A 23,318-nucleotide genomic window follows, 5' to 3' on the forward strand; every position below is an offset into this window, starting at 1 on the left:
CCTAGGTTCGAGACCCCGAGGCCGCCAGCTTGAGTGTGGGCTCATCTGGTTTGAGCAAAGCTCACCAGCTTGGACCCAAGGTCGCTGGTTTGAGCAAGGGGTTACTCAGTCTGCTGTAGCCCTATAGTCAAGGCACATATGAGAAAGCAATCAATGAACAACTACATGCCACAACAAAAAACTAATGATTGATGCTTCTCATCTCTCTCCGTTCCTGTCTATCTGTCCCTATCTATCCCTCTCTCTGACTCTCGCTCTGTCTCAGTAAAAAAAAAAAAAAATCCTATCGGGAAAAAAAGACTATTTTATCTGAGACACTTTATACAAACCAAAATCCAGAGCTAAGTCAAGAAACATTTTAAAAAACAAAGAGAAAAACATTTTAAAAGTCATATAAAACCATCATACTACATATATTACATATACTACAATAGCAGACAGAACTACAAAGTGAAAAAAGAAACAAAAACACAAAGATACAGAGTAACAGGAAAACAAAAGATAGAATGGCTATAGTCAATCCGATATTTCAGCGATATTTCAACAATTGCCCTAAATGTGAATGAACTGAATTCACTAACCAAAAGGCACAGAGTAGCAGAACAGATTAAAAAACAGACCCAACCATCTGCTGCCTTCAGGAGACCCATCTCTGCTACAAACCCAAACCTAGGCTCAATGTAAAGGGGTGAAGATGGTACTCCTAGCAAATGTTATCTAAATAAAAGAAGATGCAGTCATATTTACATCAAACAAAAATAGATTTCATAATAAAAAAGGGTAAAAAAGACAAATATAGACATTTTATAATGATAAAGGGGACAATTCATCAAGAAAATGTAACATTTATTAATCTATAAGCACCCAATCTAGGAACATGACAATATATAAAGTTAAAGGGAGAAATTGACAGTATAAAATAGTAGTATAGGATTTTTTTGTGTGTGTGTGTGTGTGTGTGTGTGTGGCAGAGGCAGAGAGAGCCAGAGAGAGCCAGAGAGAGGGACAGACATACAGGAAGGGAGAGAGATGAGAAACATCAATTCTTTGTTGTGGTTCCTTAGTTGTTCATTGATTGATTTCTCATGTGCCTTGACAGGGGCGGGGCTACAGCAAACCGAGTAACCCCTTGCTCGAGCCAGCGACCTTGGGCTCAAGCTGGTGAGCTTTGCTCAAAGCCGATGAGCTTGCGCTCAAGCTGGCGACCTCAGGGTCTCAAACCTGAGTCCTCCATGTGCCAGTTCAACGCTCTATCCACTGCGCTACCACCTGGTCAGGCAGTAGTATAGGATTTTAATACTCCATTTACATTAATGGATAAATCATCCAGATAGAGAGCCCACGTGGAAACACTGACTCTCAGTGAAACAGAGCAGATGGATTTGGTAGTATATTAGAACTTTCCATCCAAAATAACACAATACAAGTTCTTCTCAAGTACACATGGAACATTCTAAAGAATAGACCATGCATTCGGACAGAAAACAAGCCTCCATAAATTTAAGAAGACTGAAATCATAACAAGCGTCTAACCTGACCAAAATGGTATAAAACTAGAAATCAACTACAGGAAGAAAGCTGGAAAAATCACAACTCTGTGGAGATTAAACACCATGCTACAGAACAACTACTGGGTCAAAGAAGTAAAAGAAGAACTCAAAAGATAGGTATAGACAAATGAAAATAAAAATATGGAATCCTATAATGTCTGGGATGCAGCAAAAGCAGTACTACAAAGGAATTTACAGTAATACAGGACTACTTCAAGAAACAAGAAAACATGCAAATAAAAAATCTAAAATTACACCTTACAGAGCTGGAAAAACTGAACAAATGAAGCCCAAAGTTAATAGAAGGGAGGAAATAATAAAAATCAGAGTGAAAATAAGTAAAAGAGAACAAAAAGACAATAGAAAAAACTCACAAAATAAAGAGGGTTCTTTAAAGACAAACAAATTTGACAAACTGTTACCTAAACTCATTAAGGAAAAAAAAGAGAAGAATCAAAGGAAATCAGAAATAAAAGAGCTTAAGTTACAATGATACCACAGAAATACAAAAGATTATACAGGGATACTATGAAAAGCTTTAGGTCACCAAACTGGACAACACAGAAGAAATATATAAATTCTTAGAATCACACAACCTTACTAGACTAAACCATGAACAATTATAGTAACAAATTTAAAACACTATTCAAATGCAGCCCCCCCCCCAAAAAAAAAAGTCTAGGACTGATGGCTTCAACTGGTGAATTCTAACATACATTTAGAAAAGATTTAAATATGATGGAAGGAAACTTGCCTTGAGGTGATGAACACACAGAGCAATGTACAAATAATGTATTATAGAACTGTACACCTGAACCTATGTCACCCCAATAAATTATATTTTAAAAAACTAAACAGGAGAAAATGTTTTCTAGTAATCTTAAAAAGCAATATTACCCTGACATCAAAACTAGGCAAAGACATCACACACATACATACATATACAAATTACAGGCCAATATCTCTGATGAAGAAAGATACAAAACCCCTCCACAAAATAAGCAAACAGAATACATTGATACATTAGAAGGATCATATGCCACAATCAAATGGAATTCACTCCAGGGATGCAAGGATGATTCAACATCTGTAAATCCATAAACATGATACACCACAGTAAACAGATAAAAGGTTTTTAAAAAATCACACGATTATCTCAACAGATGCACAAAAAGCATTTGAAAAGATACAACATCGATTTATAATAAAACTCTCAATAAAATGAGTATAAAATAAACATACCTCAACATAATAAAGGCTATTATGACAAACCTTCAACTAACATCAAATGCAGAGGTAAAAAGCAAAATTTTTCCTCTAAGATCTGAAAAAAGACAGGGATGCCCACTTTCAGCACTGTTATTTAACACAGTAGTAAAAGGACTAGCCAGATCAATTACGCAAGAAATAAAAATAATAAAAGGCATCCAAACTGAAAAAGAAGTAAAAACATCACTATTTGCAGGTGACATGATTTCATACATTAAAAAACCCTAAAGAATCAATAAAAATATTATAAATAAGATGTTAGTAAAGTTGCAGAATATAAAACTGATACACAAAAATCTGCTCCATTTCTTTAACTAGAAAATAATCCCACTTACAATCACAACAAAAAGAATAAAATACTTAAGACTAAGCTTAATAAAGTAGGTGAAGGAATTGTACACTGAAAACTATGACATTGTTGAGAGAAATTAAAGACACAAAAAGGTGGAAAGAATTCTGAGTTCATAGATTGAAAAAATAAACACTGTTAAAATATCCATATTACCTAAAGCAATATACAGATTCAATACAATCCCTATCAAAATCCTAATGGCATTTTTCACAGAAATAGACCAAAAAGTTCTCAAATTTGAATGAAACTCCCAAAGACCCCATATTGCAAAAGCAATTCTGAGGAAAAAAACAAATCTGGAGGTATCACACACCCTGATTTCAAACTAAACTACAAAGCTATAATAATTAAAAGAGTGTGCTACTGGGCAGAAAAACTGACTGGAACTGAATGGAACAGAATTAAGAGTTCAGAAATAAACCTATACATATAAAGGGAAGTAATTTATGACAAAGGAGCCAAAAATATACAGTGGAGAAAGTAATATATCTTCAATAAATGGGGATGGGAAAATTGGACAGCCATATTAAAAACAAAACAAACAAACAAAAAAACTAGACCAGTATCTTACATTTAAAAGTTCATTTAAAAAAATTAAAGATTTGAATGTAACACCTGAAATAACAAAATTCCTAGAAGAAAACAGGAACTAAGCTTCTGTACATTGCTCTTAGGGGTGTTTTTGTGAATTTGACTCCTACATCGAACTAAAAAGCTTCTGCACAGCGAGAGAAATCATCAACAAAACAAAAAGGCAACCAACCTAATGGAAATAGTATTTGCAAGCAATTCTTCTGATGAGATTAATATCCAAAATATATAAAGAACTCATACAACTCACCACCACCACCAACAAAAACAATCCAATTAAAAAAATAGGCAAATTATCTGAACAGATATTTTTCTTTCCTTTTTTTATTTTAAAGATTTTATTTGATTTTAGAGAGAGGACAAAGAGAAAGAAATGCAGGTGGAGGAGCGGGAAGCATCAATTCATAGCAGTTGCTTCCTGTATGTGCCCTGATCAGACAAGCCTGGGGTTTCAAAATGGCAACCTCAGCATTCCAGACTGACACTGTATCCACTGCGCCACCACACGTCAGGCTGAACAGATATTTTATCTAAGGAAGACATACATATGGCTAACATACACATGAAAAGATGTTGAACATCACTAGTTATTAGGGAACTGCATATCAAAACCAGAATGAGAAATCAACTCACACCTGCTGCAATGGCCATTATCAAAGAAAAAAGAAGAAGAAAGTGTCAGAAGGATGTGGAGAAAAGGGAATGCTTTTATGCTGTTGGGAATGTAAATTGGTACATTCACTATGGAAATAGTATGTAATTTCTTTAAAGAATTAAGAACAGAACAACCATATAACCCAGCAACTCCTCTTTTGGGTATTTACCTGAAAAAAATATATAAAAAAACTAATTAATAAATATGTATGTACCCCCTTCATTCACTGCAGTATTAATTACAATAGCCAAGACATGGAAACAACCTAAGTGCCTGTAATGCCAGTGGCCAAGGCCAGGCAGGTTCACATTGGATTCTGGCAGACGGTAGAGAAACTGTGGAGCAGGAAAGTGTTGGGCCATTCCCGTTTATTGAAAGCTCGCAAATAAACAATAAAAGGGAAAGAGCTAATAAACAAAGGAAAATCTGCTATTCGCAGTAAGAGCAAGGGAGCAAGGAAACCGCATCTAACAGTGGCGTGAGAGCGATCTGAGAGAATTGCAGCCCAGGCGAATCACCCATAGCCTTATCTAGGCTATGCACATGTGCCTTTGCCACGTCCTTATGCACTAATCAAGCAAAGTGCTTGCAGTTGATAAACCCGCGACCAAGCCTAACACATCTGTCTCACAGTGCCCATCGATGGATAATTGGATAAAGAAAATATGGTACATACATGCCATGGAATACTGCTTAGCCATTTGTGACAACATGGAGAGATTAAATAAAATCAGTAACATGCTAAGTAAAATAAGTCAGAGAGAAAAGGACAAAAACCACTATTTCATTCATATGTAGAATATAAAAAAAAAGTAACAAATGAATAAAAAACTCATAGGTACCGACAACAAAGTGGCGATAACTAGAGAGAAAACGGGGTCGGGTAGAGTAAACTGGGTAAAGGGAGCAAATATATGTTAATGGAAGGATACAAGACTTTCGGTGATGACCACACAATAGAGTATGTACATATCAAATTCTAATGCACATATCACCTGAAATTTATATAACATATTAACCAGTGCTACCTCAATAAATTCAATTTTAAAAATAAAGTGCAGGACTAAAAGAACTGCCATCATAAAAAAATGAAACTATGTTCTGTTGAATACTGTATATAAAAAAGAAGGTAACTGACCCTAAGGCAGTGGTCGGCAAACTCATTAGTCAACAGAGCCAAATATCAACAGTACAATGATTGAAATTTCTTTTGAGAGCCAAATTTTTTTTTTTTTTTTTGTATTTTTCCGAAGCTGGAAATGGGAGAGACAGTCAGACAGACTCCCGCATGCGCCCGACCAGGATCCACCTGGCACGCCCACCAGAGGGCGATGCTCTGCCCCTCCGGGGCTTCGCTCTGTCGCGACCAGAGCCACTCTAGCGCCTGGGGCAGAGGCCAAGGAGCCATCCCCAGCGCCCGGGCCATCTTTGCTCCAATGGAGCCTGGCTGCGGGAGGGGAAGAGAGAGACAGAGAGGAAGGAGACGGGGAGGGGTGGAGAAGCAGATGGGCGCTTCTCCTGTGTGCCCTAGCTGGGAATCGAACCCGGGACCCCTTGCACGCCAGGCCGACGCTCTACCACTGAGCCAACCGGCCAGGGCCTGAGAGCCAAATGTTTTAAACTTAAACTATATAGGTAGGTACATTGTTATTAACTTAATTAGGGTACTCCTAAACTGGCCTTTGCTAAAAACGTCCTCAATCTGATTGAGCCGCATGTGGCTCGTGAGCCGTGGTTTGCCGACCACTGCTCTAAAGTATAGTTAACATTTATACTCTTCTGACACTTTAAGCCAATATCTCACCAAATACAAATAATTCTGAAGAACCTAAAATGGCAAACATTGAAAGTAACGAACTCTGGCAATAAGATCTATGAATCATGTCATCCTGTTTCATATATTATCTTTCTCAAGCAGGGGCATTTTCTAAAGCTCTAATTTATATGCCTGGGGGGAGTGAGGGGGATTGCATATACTGAAAGGGTCAAAAAGAGGTTGAACTCTAGAAAAAAAGATAAACGAGAGAGAAAAGACCAGCATCTAGGGCCCATAAGGGGAAAGAAGTAAGCATATAATGAAAATACAGTAATAGAAGAAAAAGATTAATACAAAGATAAAGCTGGAACAGGTTAGGGATGGGCTTACAAGAAAGAAAAAGGGCCTTTAATTTGGCAGTTTTCCCCCAAGTCTTTGAAATACAGTGAAAAGAAGCCTGAAATGCTATTACAGTCTATGGTAAGTTGGTAAATTTTTAACCACTGGCTCTTCAGGAGGCAAGGCCAAGATTTACAGAGTTTAGTGTCTACGGTTTGAATTCTATCACCTTGGCTGGTTTTTAAGCTTCCAACATAACTGACTACAGAGTTGAAAAGAGATGAAGAGTAGCAGTATTTATACCATACATTACACCGGGTACAAGTAACCTCTAGAGCAGGGGTCCTCAAACTTTTTATACAGGGGGCCAGTTCACTGTTCCTCAGACCGTTGGAGGGCCGGACTATAAAAAAAAACTATGAACAAATCCCTATGCACACTGCACATATCTTATTTTAAAGTAAAAAAACAAAACGGGAACAAATACAATATTTAAAATAAAGAACAAGTAAATTTAAATCAACAAACTGACCAGTATTTCAATGGGAACTATGGGCCTGTTTTGGCTAATGAGATGGTCAATGTCCAGTTCCATATTTGTTACTACTAGCCGTAACAAGTGATATGACGTGCTTCTGGAGCCATCCCGTGTCACCAGAAGTAGTATTGTACGTGAGTGACGCCACGCTTTGTGGCGCTGCCACATGTAGTACTCCAACATCTGCATCCTGTGCTCCTCTCACTGACCACCAATGAAAGAGGTGCCCCTTCCGGAAGTGCGGCAGGAGCCGGATAAATGGCCTCAGGGGGCCGCATGCAGCCCGCGGGCCGTAGTTTGGGGACCCCTGCTCTAGAGCATAGATAACAGTCAAGTCTTTTAAAAAGGTTTAAGTATTTACTATCTTTGTTTTAAATACTAATTCATTTCATTATAAATGAATATATTTTAATGCTTAATAATGGCTGTGTTTAATAACTACCCTACAAAATTCCTAAATATTACACAACTGGCCCTGTCCACCTCACCACTAACCTATTTCTATTTCTAGGCCCTGCGCCGGCCCTACCTTCAATACTCCTAGAAATAGGCTTCTAGCAGCTTGACAAGAACATGGTTCTATGAGAATAAGGACAGATCTGAAGGAAACAGACTGCAACCTGATTCTTCTGATCTTCTACCTTGAGGATATGCTCACACTAAAAAAAAAAAAATAGGTTTGGCTACAAAAATAAATGTACTGAAAAATATTTTGGTACCACTTAAAGGAAATGTTAGATAAGAAGCTACTGTGATAAAATAAGCCTAGAGCTTTAGCAGCAGTGGGAATATAAAGGAATCACTGCTTAAGGATGTATTTGGGAATTAATCCTAATTATGCTTTCTCTGGAGCAACCAATCAAAATCTAGAAAGGAATTCAATATAACAGTGAGCTTATCACTAACTTTTTAAGAAATTCCCATTTTAATGGTTTATTTATTTAGTGTATGGCTAGTAAAACTTTTTGGGCTGTCAGCATTAGAAATATTTTTACATATATCAAGCTTAGTGAAGTACTGCTCTTACTCTTAGGCATATGCCAGAGTTTTCATCAGTTGAAACCATCTGGCATCAGAGTAACCAATTCTTCATTTTCTGACTACCACTTCCCATCCCCCCAGGTCTCCAGGGATCATATTCCACAATGAATGAAGTTCAAATTCAGAGATGTTGCATACCCTGCCATCTTGTGTTTCCCCCAGGTAGGGTACCTAACTCCCTTCCAATATCTTCTTTTGATACCAACCCTGTGATTGATGTGTTTGTCTTCTAAACATCAGAACCCTTCATTTCCTTGCAATACTAACCTCCTGCCAAACCAATCCAGCAAACCAAAACTAAGTCAATACATTTCCCTACACATAGGTCTCTCTGTTGCTGGAGACAAATGGCATCCCTGAGAAGATTCAAACCTAGACAAATTCATGGTCTCCCACCCAGAAATGCCAGCCATTTCCCCCCACTCCCCAAAGTTTCTCAGAGAACCACTTCTTAGGGTCTTGGTCCAATCTGACCTCCACGCTCCTACCAACACCAGTACAGTGGATCAAACCACAAGTTAATGAGTCACTTAGTCTGTAATTTGGGAACTAAGTCAGAGTATTTAAACATATCCATTAAGTTATCATAACTAGAAAATGTATTTTTAACAAAAGAGAGAAGAGGATGAGTCAAAGAAGCAGCAGCTGCTATGAAGCAAAAAGTAAAAGTGAATTATCTCAATTCTTTATTTCCCAACTTCTGGTTCCATTTACTTGGAGCCTAATCATTCTTGCATTGGGTTTTTAAAAGATATTCTTATTTATATTTTGCCCTTTCTTCACTCCTCCACTAGCTCCCCCCAAAATGCCACATTGCTTCTGGTTTCCTTGCCTGATTTATACCTCCACTAAACCTAAATGCCAGCTCCCTAAATTTTCACTTTTAAGAACATTACTTTTACAGTAAGATATACAGGTTTGAGACTCAGAAAACAAGGTCAGAGATCAGGATGTGAATTTGGAAGTTGGGCATACATATGGTATTTAAGCTAAGAGAGTGAATAAGATAGTCTAAGACAAAGAGGGTAGAATGAGAAGGTAGTCCAACCCCAAACTTCCAGGTGTAGTAGAGGAGGATGAGACGAAGAAGACTGAGGAGGCAGGAGAAAGTCTAAAAGTGTTATGTTAATCAAGAGAAGAATGTGTCAGGAAAAGATAAATCAAATATTGATGAGAGTTTAAGTAAGAGAAGTAATGAGGTTTTCCTTTTTGCATTAAGCTAGAGACAACTTGATATGAGAAGAAAACAAGGGCAAAGGATATCCTTGTGATGGTGAATGTAGTAATGATGGCCCTAGAACCTAAGCTCGATCAGAAGGCGAGTCAAGGCAAGAAGTACGTAACAGCAGAAGCTTGAGAGGGCAATGGAATAATATTGAGAATGAGTACTGACTCAAATTGCTTATTATATAGCAAATAACTAACAAACAAGATTTAATTTCTCTCCCCAGATAGCTCAGTGAAATATCAAACAAGGCAAAATTATCTTTGCTTTAAAATTTTAATCACTTTGACTCACCTCTCCTCCTTGGAAGGAACAAGAAGAGGACAGAGAAGGCATCATAGGTGGAGGACAGAGCACTGTAATGGGGAGGAAATGATAGTTGAATTTGTCTCTAACTGACTGTACATGGACAATCTTATGTATCATGATGAGGAGTTTGAAGTTTCTTATGAATGAGATGAAAGTGATAAATTCTGAGGAGAAGAGGGACAAGAAGAGTAAGAAACTTCTAGTACCTGTGTAAATCCTTCAGGGTAGAAGAAAGGGAGGAAGACAAGAAGCAGAAGACCATTTTAAAAATCTGCAAACATAGATGAGAAAAGAAATTGCAAAAGCCTATAGTATGAAAATGGCATGAAGAACGAAAATCATATAAGAGACACAGAGAGGTAGAATGCACTATCAACTGGATTAGATACAGGAAAAATTAAGTCAAGGATGCTTCTGTAGGTTGTTTTCCTATTTTTGTTGAGGTACAATTGACAAAAAATGAACTGTACATACTTAAAATGTACATTTTGATAAATTCTGATACTCATGAAACTAGAATTGTAATCAAAACTATGAATATATTCCTCAACCCCAAAAGTTTTTTTATCTCTTTGTCATCTCTCCCTCTACTTACTCATCATTCCTTATCCCAGCTCACCAGGCATCCATCTATCTACTTCCTGCCACTATACATTACTTTGCATTTCTTATAATTTTATATAAATAGAATCAGTATGTCTTCTTTCATTTTGCATAATTATTTTGTCAATCACTCATATTGCTGTATGTACCAATAATTCATTCCTTTTTATTCCAGAGTAATATTTCATTATATAGAGACCACTATTTATTTATTCATTCATCTTTTGTTGATAAACTATTTTGGGTTGAACAACCACGTATAACTTTTTGTATGGATATAGGCTTTCTTTTCTCTTGGATAAACACCAAGGAGTGGAATGGCTAGATAATGTAGTGGGTGTTAATTTAACTTAAGAAACTGACAAATTGCTTTCCAAATTGGTGGTTGCATCTTACATTCCTCCACATCTTCTCCATTCTAATAAGTGTGTAGCAATACCTCATTGTAGTTGTAATTTGCATTTCTCTAATGACTACTGATGTTGAGCATCTCTTTATGTGTTTCTTTGCTATAATATATATCTTTTTTTGCCAAAGCGTCAATTCCAATTTTGCCTATTTTTAAAGTGAGTTCTATTTTCTTATTGAATTTTGACAAGTCTTATATGTTATGGATATAACCACTGCAAGTATTCTTTCCCCAGGTTCTGGTTTGTCTTTTTATTTTCTTATTAGTAATGTCTTCAAAGAGCAGATGTTTTATAAAATTCAATTTATTATTTTATGAATTGTTCTATTGATGTTGCATCTAAGAAATCTGTGTCTAACCCAAAATCACAAATGTTTTCTCCTATGTTTTGTTCTAGATGCTTTAGATTTTGAGTTAACTTTTGCAGATGGTACCAGAAATCAAGTTTTTTTGAAGGCATATGGATATCCAATTGTTCCCATACCATTTGTAAAATGAACCACGTTTCACCACTGAATTCACTGAATCTCTGCTGAAAACTCTCTTCTGTCCCACTTTTCTGTTTTTCCTCTAATACCACATTCTCTTGATATTGTAGCTTCATAGTAATTCTTTCATTAGTGTAGTTCTCCAACTTTGTTCTTTTTCCGATATTTTAGTAGTTTTATCCTAGGCCCTTTGTAGTTCCTTATGAATTGTTTAATATTCTTATCAATTTCTACAAAAGAAGCTTGCTGAGATTATGACTGAGATCAATTTAGAAAAGAAATGACACCTTGGCAATATAAAGATGTCTATCCCTTACACAGGGTGTGTCTCTCCATTTATTGGGTACTCTTTGCCTTTTCTCAGAAATATTTTATAGCTTTCAGTACACAGATCTTTCATATCATGTTTCTGATATAACACTAAATATCTCATATTTTGATGCAATTATAAATAGGTTTTATTATATTTTCTGAAATTAATGTTGCTAATCTATAGACTACATTTAAAGAAAGTAACAAGGTTCTCACAATTATCCCAAGTATTTACATTTTAAATATATATTGGGAACTTTAAATATTAAATGACTTTCTTTTTTCTCCCTTATTTATGAAAAATTATACTGACATTTTTTGAAACCAAGTTTGTAGGTAGTTATTTCATTTGTAAATTTCTATCACTTGTACATTTCACTTCAAAATTTTAAAAAAGGAATTTAGAAAATTTTAGCATAGAAAAGGCTTATAAAAACTGATGAGGTTAAGAACTATTTCTCTGAGACATTTAGCCAGTGATTTTCATGAACCTAAATGTTAAGCATCATTTGGTAGGACATACTCTGATGTTATTAATTAACAAAAAGCTATCAAGGAACAAATTTATTTCTAAACATCAATGCAGCTGCTAATGGCATTAATAAGAAAATTAAAAACAAAAGCAAGGAATACAAAAAATAAAAAGAAAATTTACATATTTTTGTGATCCAAGGGAGGAAGATTCAAAATTGGAACTCATCAACCTTGTATTCTGGTCCTAGCTATACCATTCTTTGTGAATCAGAAGTATTTATCTAAATTCATTTGTCTCTAGAATTCTGTAATTTTAAAATGACAGTTTAGGCCCAGATGATCCACTATTATCTCCTCCACTATAGAAATCCATGATTCACAAAAATATACAAGTAAAAGCCAAAACTGGTTCATTAAAATACTTCTATGACCTTTCTTTACCCAGAATTCCTAGGTTTCTAAGCTCTGATACCAAACAGCAGAACAGCAATGGACTAGTTGTTTAACACCTCTCAATGTCTGCTTTAGTTTCCTCATCAGTAAAACAGAGATAATAATGTTACCTTTCTCAGAACTGTGAAAATTAAAGGTTAAAACACTTAGAACAGCACACATAAAAAGCACTCAAGAGGTGTTGCAAATTACTTCTATGTGTAGTATATATACTTCCTCTTCCTTTGAAATTATGTAACATTACAGATGAAAAATTACAGTATGCAATTTCCCATTATGAACTAGAAAGGAAATATTATGCTGTATTTAATTTTGAAATAGATTCCATAATAATGGAAATAATAAAAAGATTCCATAATACAGATGATGGGTTTTACATAAATAACTAGGCAAACTGCCATCTTCCATTAAACTTCTACAATGGACAAGATTCCCAAATATCTTCCACTTTGCATAAAGAATACTTTTCTGAAAATACCGTAAGTTATTTTGAACCACATTAAATTTCTGAGGTAAGAAAATGTTTATTTTCCAAGAATTGTTTCTCTGATACTTGTGCACAAAACACATAACAATCTGTGGTAACCATGAAAAATAAAATAGCTGATTTTTGATCACCTTGTGCAGAGCAAGAGAATGTCAGCTGTACAAAATTCTATCGATCTCTAAATGGTGTTGTATCCATTAGATTTATATCCCAGGTGTGTTTTAAGGAAGACTTTCTGGGGGAAGAGAGAACATTTGCTAAACTGTGTTTAATTTATTGTTTTATCTGTGCACAGGATAAACAATGGAAGCTAGATCAGTGGTTCTCATATATTTTTTTAAAGACTTTATTCATTTTAGAGAGGAGAGAGAGAGAGAGAGACAGAGAGAGAGAGAGAGAGAGAGAGAGAGAGAGAGAGAGAAGGGAAGAACAGGAAGCATCAACTCCCATATGTGCCTTGACCAGGCAAGCCCAGAGTTTTGAACCAGCGACCTCAATGTTCCAGGTCGATGCTTTATCCACTGTGCCACCACAGGTCAGGCTGGTTCTCATATTTTGCTCTTAGTAATCTGAGAAACTTGATATAGTTCAGATTCCTGACTCCTCCCAAGATTCTGATTGCAATATCTAGCTTTCTCAGTTTCTTCTGATGCTCGTGGCTCCCAGATAAAATTCCTGCATTAAACAAGCAGGAATCCTCAAGGACAGGTTACATCTACGATACTTTTAACCTAAGAAAAAAGGGCTTTCCAGACACCTCACCTCACATATCCAACAAAAGTCCACAGACACACACCAAAGGCTGATGCCATTTTGTTTTTAAAAAATTTAAAAAGCAAAGAGTTTTGTGTTGTTTTTTTGCTAAGGTACATCATATGATGAAATAACTCAGAAAACAAAAGATCCAATACTCTTTAGGAGACAAAAAAATAAAGAACAGATTTCAGAATTTCAAATTACTATAGTTAATATAATTTAACACTTCCTACTCTCAGGAGTTTAAGAAAAGCAACAGAGTCATAGTATAATTTAAACATGCAGATGAACTAATCCTTCTGTTCCCACAGCTAAATTATGGTAGGCTAAAGCAATACATAGACTAGAACTTGGCAAATGCTGATCTGTCTATACCTAAAGCACAGAATAAGCACCGTTCCTAAAATCATGGCCTGAGGAGGACCCAGAGCACAGTCACACATATAAAAATACAGTTTCAGCATTCCCACCACCACTGAGACAGAATTTAGGGGGTTAGGTCCTGGAATTTTATATTTAACATGTTTCCATGGTGATTCTTAAATACACTGAAGTTTTGAGAATCTGTTTAAGGGAGAATAGAATTATTGGTAATAATAGAATGAAGGTAGCAGTATAGCATCCTTACTATATCAGCAAATGCCTTCCCGTGGACTGACTTTATTTGCAAATTAAGACAGCCATGCAATACATTATTAGAATGTCTAAAATTAAAACAAACAACCAAACAAAAAGACAACTGAGAACTATCAAACACTAGTGAGAATACAGAGTGGCATCATTGCTGGTAGGAATACAAAACGGTACAACCACTTTGAAAGACAATTTGATGTCTTACAAAACCAAACAAAGGCTTCCCATAGGATCCTGTAATCACACTCCTTGGTATTTACCCAAAGAAGATGAAAACTTATATTCACATGAAAAACTGCACATGGATGTTTACATTTATAGCAGTGTTACTCCTAATTGCCAAATACTGGAAGAAATCAAGATGAGTTTTAATAAGTAAATGGAAAAATAAACTCTGGCACATTTGTAACAATAAATAATGGACTGATTAAAAAAGGGACTATCAAACCATGAAAAGATATGAAGGAACCTTAAATGCATATTGCTAAATTCAAAAATGTTACATACTGTAGGATTCCAACTATATGATGTTTTAGAAAAGGCAAAACTATGCACAGAGTAAATGGCCAGTTGTTTTCGGGGTTGGAGGAGAGAGGGACAACTGAGGAGAGCAGAGGGGATGTTCAGGACAGTGAAACTGCTCTGTGTGAAGCTGCAAAGGTGGACACTTCCTGTGCATTTGTTAAAACCCACAGAACTATATACACCAAAAAGAGTAAATTTTTATTTTTATTTATTTATTCATTTTACAGAGGAGAGGTAGAGACAGAGAGAGAGAGAAAGGAGAGACAGAGAGAGAGAAGGGGGGGAGGAGCTGGAAGCATCAACTCCCATGTGTGCCTTGACCAGGCAAGCCAAGGGTTTTGAACTGGCGACCTCAGCATTTCCAGGTCAATGCTTTATCCACTGCGCCACCACAGGTCAGGCTCCACAAGGAGTAAATTTTAATGGAAATAATGGACTACATTTACTAGTAATGTATGAATATTACTTTATTAATTGTAATAAAAAGCAAGCCCCCAAATTGCTTCCATCATTGTGGAATAGGATGTTGTTGGGAAAACAGCTGTGTCAGGCTTGCTTGCCTGCACTCTGCATGATTAGTGCATGAGCACGTGGCAGTGCCGCGTGTATATAGGCTATGAAAGGCTCCGGGTGCTTTGACTCAGGACAGATTGTGGATGGTGGATTGCCTGCCCAACACTGCGAGGGGCTGTTTTGCTATTATTTTGCCTGCTGCCATGAGAAGCAGTTTCCCCTGCTTGTCTACTGTTGCAAGACTCTGTTAAACAGGAATGGCCCAATGCTTTCTGGATCTGCAGTTCCTCTACCGTCTATCTGAATCCAATGTGAACCTGCCTGGCCCTGGCCACTGGCATTACAGATGTGAAACTGACACTTTTTATCCTTGTGATTCGGGGCCAGGGGCTTCTCAGACTACTCTTCTAGAAACAGTGCTGACTGTGTGCTGTAGGTAAACTCAGAGAATTGGCTGGTAGTTGATAAACATGAGCATTTTACCAATTCTATTCAATGAATTATAAAGCAAGATGTTAATAATAGGAGAAACTGTATGTGTGTGTGGGGAGGGATATTATATAAAACTCTGTGTACTATCTATCCTGGAAATGTGTACTAAAATATAAGGTCTATTATTTATTTCTTAAAATAACAATAAAATAAAACAAAGTCACAGCACAGCAACTGTACACCATGAGTTCCCAGCAATATAAAGAAAAGGCTTCCACAGTGACAGCAGACAAGAAAGGAGACAATAAGCAAACATGACCAAGACAAAAAGTGGAGTCCATGTAAAATGTCCAAACATATCAAGCTGAGCAGCCCTGCAGGTGGAATCAGGGGGGGCCTGCACATGACACCACGCATGCCTCTGGGAGCCTCCAGCCGTGGGCAGAGCATCACGCCTCAGAGCTGGCCTCTGTTCTGGGCAGCAGCAGCCCACATCCTTGTTCCTGTTCACTCTCCTCAAGTGGTCTCCTCTAAATGGTCTTGATCCCCAGAAACACCACTGGCCAAGCCACCTCCAGGCCAGTTCAAGCCCTCGTGTCCTCCTATACTCTTTGGTAAGACAGGTTTCCTGACTCTGTTCTTCCTCCTTCATGGTGACATAGCCCAGTTTACAGAGTCCATTTGTGTGACCAAGCCAGTCAAGCTGGCTAATCAGTCCCATGGCTATTCTATGTCTGGCCAGTCTGCCTGGGTCATGTGGACAACCTCTCCTCAGAAGATATATATATATATAAGACTTCATTCCAAAGCCACCTCCTCCAGGCATCCCTCCTAGACCTTACAGGGAGCTTTCTGGGCTCCAAACCTCTCACTGGTTTGAGAGACCCTGAGGAGAGCACTGAGGCCTGCTTGTCCCTTTGTCCTGCCTCAGGGCACAATGCCCAATGCCCACAGGGCATTTGGCCATGAATGAAATAAAGGCCTGATATCAGCCTGTGACCTCAAGGGGCACCTTCTAAGATGCTACCTGGTCTCCACAGTGCCTGAGGACAGCAGAGGGCAGAGCACTCACAGAGCAGACATTCCCAGGAGTCCTTTCTCTCGAGGCCCTTGGGCTCTCAGAAGTCATAGTCAATGCCCCTAACCTCTGCCCGCCCCTAGCCAAGGGCCAGCCTGGTTCAGGTGGGGTCCTGCTGCTTATCAAGTTGTGTGAGAGCATCCGTGAATGGCCTTCAAGTTAGCCCTAGTGGTGGCCCCAACCACCTAGCCATCCAGGACTGGCGGTTGCCAGTATCTCAAAATGTATTTGGAGATAGGGCCTTTAATGAAGTCATACAGGTATGCCTATTCTAATTTGACTGGTGTCCTTATCAGAAGAAATTAGGACACAGGGACAGAGATATTGAGAATGTGTACACATAGAGAAAAGTATGTGAGGACACAGCAAAGAGGCAGCCTTCAGCAAGCCAAGAAGACAGGGTTCCGAAGAAACCAACCAACACCTTGATCTTGGGACTTCCAGCCTCCAGAAAGCTGAGAAAGTAAATTGCTGTTGTTTGAGTCATCTACTTTGTAGTATGTGGTTCTAGCAGCCCTATAAAACTAATACATCACTTAATCGTCATGAGAAGGAATAGATGAACCTTAGAAACAGCAATACTCAATAACAAAAAAAAGTCTCACAAAAATGTAGATAAGTATTATTCATATTCTGAATGTGTATTACCCATCTACACCAGAATATATGCAATACTGGGGAATTAAGACATAATTTACATAAGGGAAATCTTAAAATAAAAATATTACCCTTCTAAAAGGAATCACATAAAAAATTGTTCTTACATAGCCTAACCTGTCTTGGCACAGCGGATAAAGCGTCGAATTGGAATGCGGAGATTGCTGGTTCGAAGCTCCGGGCTTGCGCAGTCAAGGCACACACAAGAAGTAACTATGAGTTGATGCTTCCCACTCTTTCCCCCCTTCTCTCTCTATCTCACTCCTCTCTCTAAAGTCGATAAATAAAATCTTTAAAAAAATATTTTTATGTAAAGAACAAACTTCTCTAATACATGTCACATGTTAACTGGCTTTTAAAAGTTCAAACTATACAATAGTCTTTGATGTAATACATCCACTATGGTCTACTAGTAACCTAAACCAGTGGGATTCCAGCAGAGTTATCTGCACACATGCAGCGGAGGCCCCTCTGGGAAGTTGCAGGAAGTCTGAAACAGGTCACTAGCCTTGTTCCATGGGCACAAGGCCCAGGGTGCCCAATTATACTAACCAGGGTAGCTCCATTGTTACATTTTCTGACACTGAGGCTTGATGCAAGTTCTGTTGGATTAAAAATTCCACTTTTTTTTTCATTATGAAAACCAATGGACTAAGCCATTATTCTAGTTATTTCAAACTTAAAACTCAGGATTTGAAAGAGATCTGATCTATAAGTATCATATGCAGCAGGTCCTGGCATATCAGCGTTTCATTCAACGACATTTCACTTCATTATAAAGTGATGCTGCAGGAACATACCTCTGTTGTATCATTAGCTTGTGGTAAAACCAGCTTTGTTTACACATTGTGTTGCCTAAAGTCACAGAACCTACTGACCATGTGGAGTGAACACTTGGTCGCTCCAAACTATGTGGACCAAACTATGATTATCTCCCTTTCTCAACAGAATATTTGAAGAGAAGCAGGCATATGCTTACTAGTTAAAAATACCTAAAAAGGGTAAACTCTATCACAAAAAGCCTGAAGAGGAGTTTTTCCCCAGAGACAATGTATTAAGAAACCTAACACTTGGTAACAGCAGTTTCCACCAGTAAACCTGAACTCTCTGCAGTTCACAGTTCCTTCATCTTTATAACATTCCTTGTTGGCTGCAAAGAGATGATGTTCCTTTCTAAAGGGTAGGTAACTAGGTGGAGAAAGTTAATGACATGAGAGTCAATGTACAAATCATGCTTAATGCTCTTCAGTGATGAATGCGACTGAGCAGCCTTGATTTGAGTCCCTACTTCATTACTTACTGATTTGGCATCTTGGCTGTTCACTAACTCTCTCGAAACTGATTCCTCTCTATAAAAGGGGGATAACAACTACCATGAAGTTTTGTGAAGATTAAAGGAAACGTGCATAAAGAGCCTTGCAATATTTTGCACATAACTGACTCTTTAATCCATGCCCTCCCATTCACACGTTCCTGCATTAAACCATAACGAGGTGCATTTGCAAAATTAGGAACAGAAAAAGCAAGAGTGAATTGTGTGGATTCTTTCCTTAAAGTACTAGATTCCTTTTTTAAATGAAGTTTTGACAGTGACATTTAAGACCTGTTCCTGACTTTATGGGTACCCCACCAACCCAAATAACAGGCATATTCTAACATAATCTAAACAGATATGACTGCTTTGCCAAGACAAATCAGGATGAAATAACAGCATGTGTATATGAAAAACCTTTTTCATTAAACTCTTGAAGTTTAAAAAAACTATTATTTTGCCTGACCAGGTAGTGGTGGTATAGTGGATAGATCACTGACCTGGGATGCTGAGGACCCAGGTTCAAAACCTAAGGTTGCCAGCACTCAGGTAGCCTGAGCACAGGCTTACTGGCTTGAGCACACAGTCACCGGCTCAAGCACGGGATCATAAACATGATCCCATGGTCACTGGCTTGAGCCCAAAGGTTGCTGGCTTGAAGCCCAAGGTCGCTGGCTTGAGAAAGAAATCACTGGCTCGGCTGGAGCCCCGCCCAACTGGTCAAGAAGCAATCAATGAACAACTAAAGTGCTGCAAGTTGATATTTCTCATATCTCTCTCTTTCTGTCTGTCTCTGTCTCTCACTCTCTCTCTAAAAATAAATAAATAAAAATAAAAATACTGTATTTATTTTAAATAGTTTGTTTAGGCAATAAACTAGTATGTGTGACTCTAACTAAAAGAGTTAGGAAGATAAATCGATACCTAACACACACAATCAATACTTAATCCATGTTTGATACATGAAAGAAGAAAAAATTTGTTAATATTTTCAAAATCATAGAATTGAAATTTTAAGGACTACAATGATAAGTGGATATCTCTAATTAAGAAGAAACTAAAGACCAAATAAAGCAAGTGACTTGTCTCAAGAAAGGTAACAATACCTACATCCAAGTGTAACTATCATTTTAAAGCCAAATATATTTCTTTGATCATCTTTGAGATCCTAAAGTTTTTATCTCATTTCCCTGAACATGGAGAACTGGCCCCTTAATGGCAAAAAAGATAATCTCAGTCTTCTATTTACTCTTATATTTAATCAAAGGTACCAATTATTCATAACAAGTAAGAAATCAAAGCACAGATAAAGAAACATCCTAATTATACAAACAATATGTAATATGGATATAATTTTCTTGATATTAATCATTAAATTAAGCTACTATAGGTATTTTTATAACAGATAAAGGGATACATAAATTAAACTTGTAAAATAAAAAAAATTATTTAAATTTAAAGAAACATTTATTGAGTAAAAAATATGCATCAGGCTTGATCTAAGTACTTTACATGTTTTATCCTCACACACTTAATCTTTATAATAATCTTAAAAGGTAAAGTCCAACAATCTCCACTTTATAAATAAAAAAACAGAGGCACACAGAAGTTAGATAACTTGCTGAAGATCACACAGGATTAAAACCCAGGAAATCTGGCACCAGAGCCCATGCTCTTAACCGCTGTATGATTTATTTTTTATACAACACAGTTTATAAAAGCCTAATAATTCATTTTTATTTAATATGTAGTTAAAGCTCAATACTTAAAATTGTTATTGATATTTTCAACTATTCAGCATAAGTGTTTTATTTATGCAGCATTTCAGGAGTGTTTTTATAAATAAACCACAAAAAAACACAGGCTATATATTAAGAATTCGATCTTAGGGCATTTTTAAATGCTCTTCTGGTGATAGTTTTGAAAGATTAAAGAACGCCTATCTATACTATGGAAATTGGCACTACTGAATCCAAATGATGTCATTATCATGTCTAAAAATATTTAGCCACATAGAAAAAGAAATGAGACTGCTTTTTAGTTTCTGTTGTTCTGCACTTGATACACTGTTTACACGAAGTTATAAATGTATTTTACATTAAAAAACTGATAAAAACTGACTTAATTCTAGAGAGAAACTACATGTGAATCATGATTTAAAACTAATATGAAAAGCCACACCGAGTCAAAGAAATTGTAAGGCCTGTGATTCTGCTCACACTTTGGCTAGATCACCATTTAGAAGAGAGAGAGGAGTTAAAAATAACCACTATCGTAACTAGAAGAGAAAATCCAAGTCTTACATCAGCTACATTTTAATATCACTGCAGACAGAATTTCTGATGATAAAATCTATTGTCAGTACATGCTATAAACCAAAATATTACAGAAGAATCAAGAAAACTGTTCTTTGAACTTTTCCATACTCAATTCTCCATGGCCTACCTGAAATCCATGCTTGCCTCTCCACCAGGTGCTTAACACTTTGGGGGGCATGTCAATAACAGAAACGATGTCACCCACCTAGGAGAAAAAAGTTTAAGTGAAATGTTTTTAGTCAAAATCGAAAACAATTGTTACATCTAGAATTTAATCTGAACTGTAACAAAAAGGTAAAGTACTATCTTATTCTCTAATTGTTTCTGAAAAAACATAACACTTCTTTCTGTGAAGAATATAATAATGAACCATGTGTTAAGGACAGAGATACAAAAGGTAAAGCAGCACAAAAAGACTGTGATCCAGTTACCATGTGAGCAGTAACGTCAGAAAGCCAGATTTACAGCATGAGATATTTGAAGGCAAGGCATCATACCTTATCAATCCTTCTGTTACAATACTGTTAAGTGTTATTACTAAAAGTGACCGAATTCACTTATAAAAGACAGATATAAATACCCATATTTAGAGCAACAGCAGCTTCAATTACAACCACATTCGTGAGCGCTTACCATGCACCAGGCACTGTGCTGAGCACTTGACATGATTTTATTTAATCATACAGTAAAGGCCTAAAAGATCTACAATTACTGGGTTATTCTTTTTTGTTTGATTTATTTATCGATTTTAGAGGAGAGAAAAGGAGGGCAAGAGAGAGTGAAGAGAGACAGAAAGAAACATCACTTTGTTGTTCCAGATGAAACATCACTTATTTATGCTTTCATTGGTTGGTTTCATGTAAGTGCCCTGACCGGAAATCAAACCCACAACCTTGGCATGGCACAGCAGGAGGAAGTTCAAACAGACTGAGCTAACCAACCAAGGCACCGGATTATTCTTAGTAAGTGTAAAATTTGATGACAACTACACTTTTTTTCAATAGATGGTACAACAGTTTACTTCCTTCATTTAAAAAAATAAATAAAAAAGCCCTGGGCAGTTGACTTAGTGGATAAAGTGTAGGCCCAGCGTGCAGACGTCCTGGGTTCGATCCGTGGTCAGGGCGTACATGAGAAACAACCATCTACTTCTCTTCTCCTCTCTCTCCCACTTCTCTTTCTCTTCCAGGCATGAGGATAGCTCGGCTGATTTGAGCATGGGCCCTAGACAGGGGTTGCCAAGTGGATCCTGGTCAGGGTGCAATCAGGAATCTATCTCAATCTCCCCTCCTCTCAGTTACAAAAAGTTTAAAAAAGAAATTAGTGAGTTTATACAAACACAAAATCATTAAATATAAAATTGCAATATTTTTAATAATATATTTAATGGAAGTTACATTATTCTATCAAAGTAAGTGATGATATCTGTGATAGAACAAAGTTAGGTATTTTGGAGCAATGTTACTAATATATATAATGTTGCTTTAAGGATTTTTTTCTTTGGACTAATTTTTCATGCCAGAAAAGAGTCATCTTCATAAAGCAGCGGTTCCCAACCAGTGGGTCGCGACCCACCGGTTGGGAACCGCTGTCATAAAGCCATATTTGCTAACAGACTTGGCATCTTTCAAGATCTACATTCCTATGAGTATGGAACCTAAAAATTGAGTTTTAAAACAGTTCAAATTCTATACAGTAAAAATTCATACTGAGTTTTCTTAAACTAAATAATGGTCAGCATTTTGGTTTTTATCTTTCATCAACCAATACTAAAGAAATTTAATTCCCCTCCTTTTGCATCAGAAAGCAAGACATGTTGATTTCTCTTCTCACTTGTTCTTTAGTTCAATCTTTGAACAAACAATAAGGAAAAAGGTATCATTGGGTATCATTTTTTAGGTACTAAAAACACAAAGAAAGAAGAAAAGACCAACCTGGCTTTCAGGAAGCTAACAGAGACAAACAGGAGAACAATTATAACTGAATGTAATTAAGTGATATGTCAATGATAAGCCATGAGAATGGTTCCGAATGACATTCAATCCAGAATCTTGGGGGGATGTATTTGCATGGAATAGGGAAAGGAGATCAAGAATGACTTCCTAGAAGAAATGAGAGACATTGAAGTTGACATTTTCAAAGACGAGTATAGTCATTTAAGTAAAAATAATTGGCATGCCAAGCTAAAAGATAATGAAATATGAAAAAACCTGGTGCTTTTAATTAAAAAAAAATGATTAAAA

At 36.9% G+C, this 23,318-nt stretch overlaps 1 protein-coding gene across 4 annotated transcripts in view; it reads right to left on the reverse strand.

Annotated features, from left to right (window-relative positions):
- The window catches only part of ARHGAP32 (Rho GTPase activating protein 32), a 394,792-nt gene that overhangs the window by 81,413 nt on the left and 290,061 nt on the right, over positions 1 to 23,318 (reverse strand). For all 4 annotated transcript variants that reach the window (XM_066259724.1, XM_066259723.1, XM_066259720.1 and 1 more), the window contains one exon: positions 21,203 to 21,280. In XM_066259724.1, the coding sequence (XP_066115821.1) occupies positions 21,203 to 21,280 (78 nt within the window). The remainder of the gene's footprint in view (positions 1 to 21,202; positions 21,281 to 23,318) is intronic.

The sequence above is a fragment of the Saccopteryx bilineata genome, chromosome 2 (genome assembly GCF_036850765.1).
Source record: "Saccopteryx bilineata isolate mSacBil1 chromosome 2, mSacBil1_pri_phased_curated, whole genome shotgun sequence".
NCBI lineage: Eukaryota > Metazoa > Chordata > Mammalia > Chiroptera > Emballonuridae > Saccopteryx > Saccopteryx bilineata.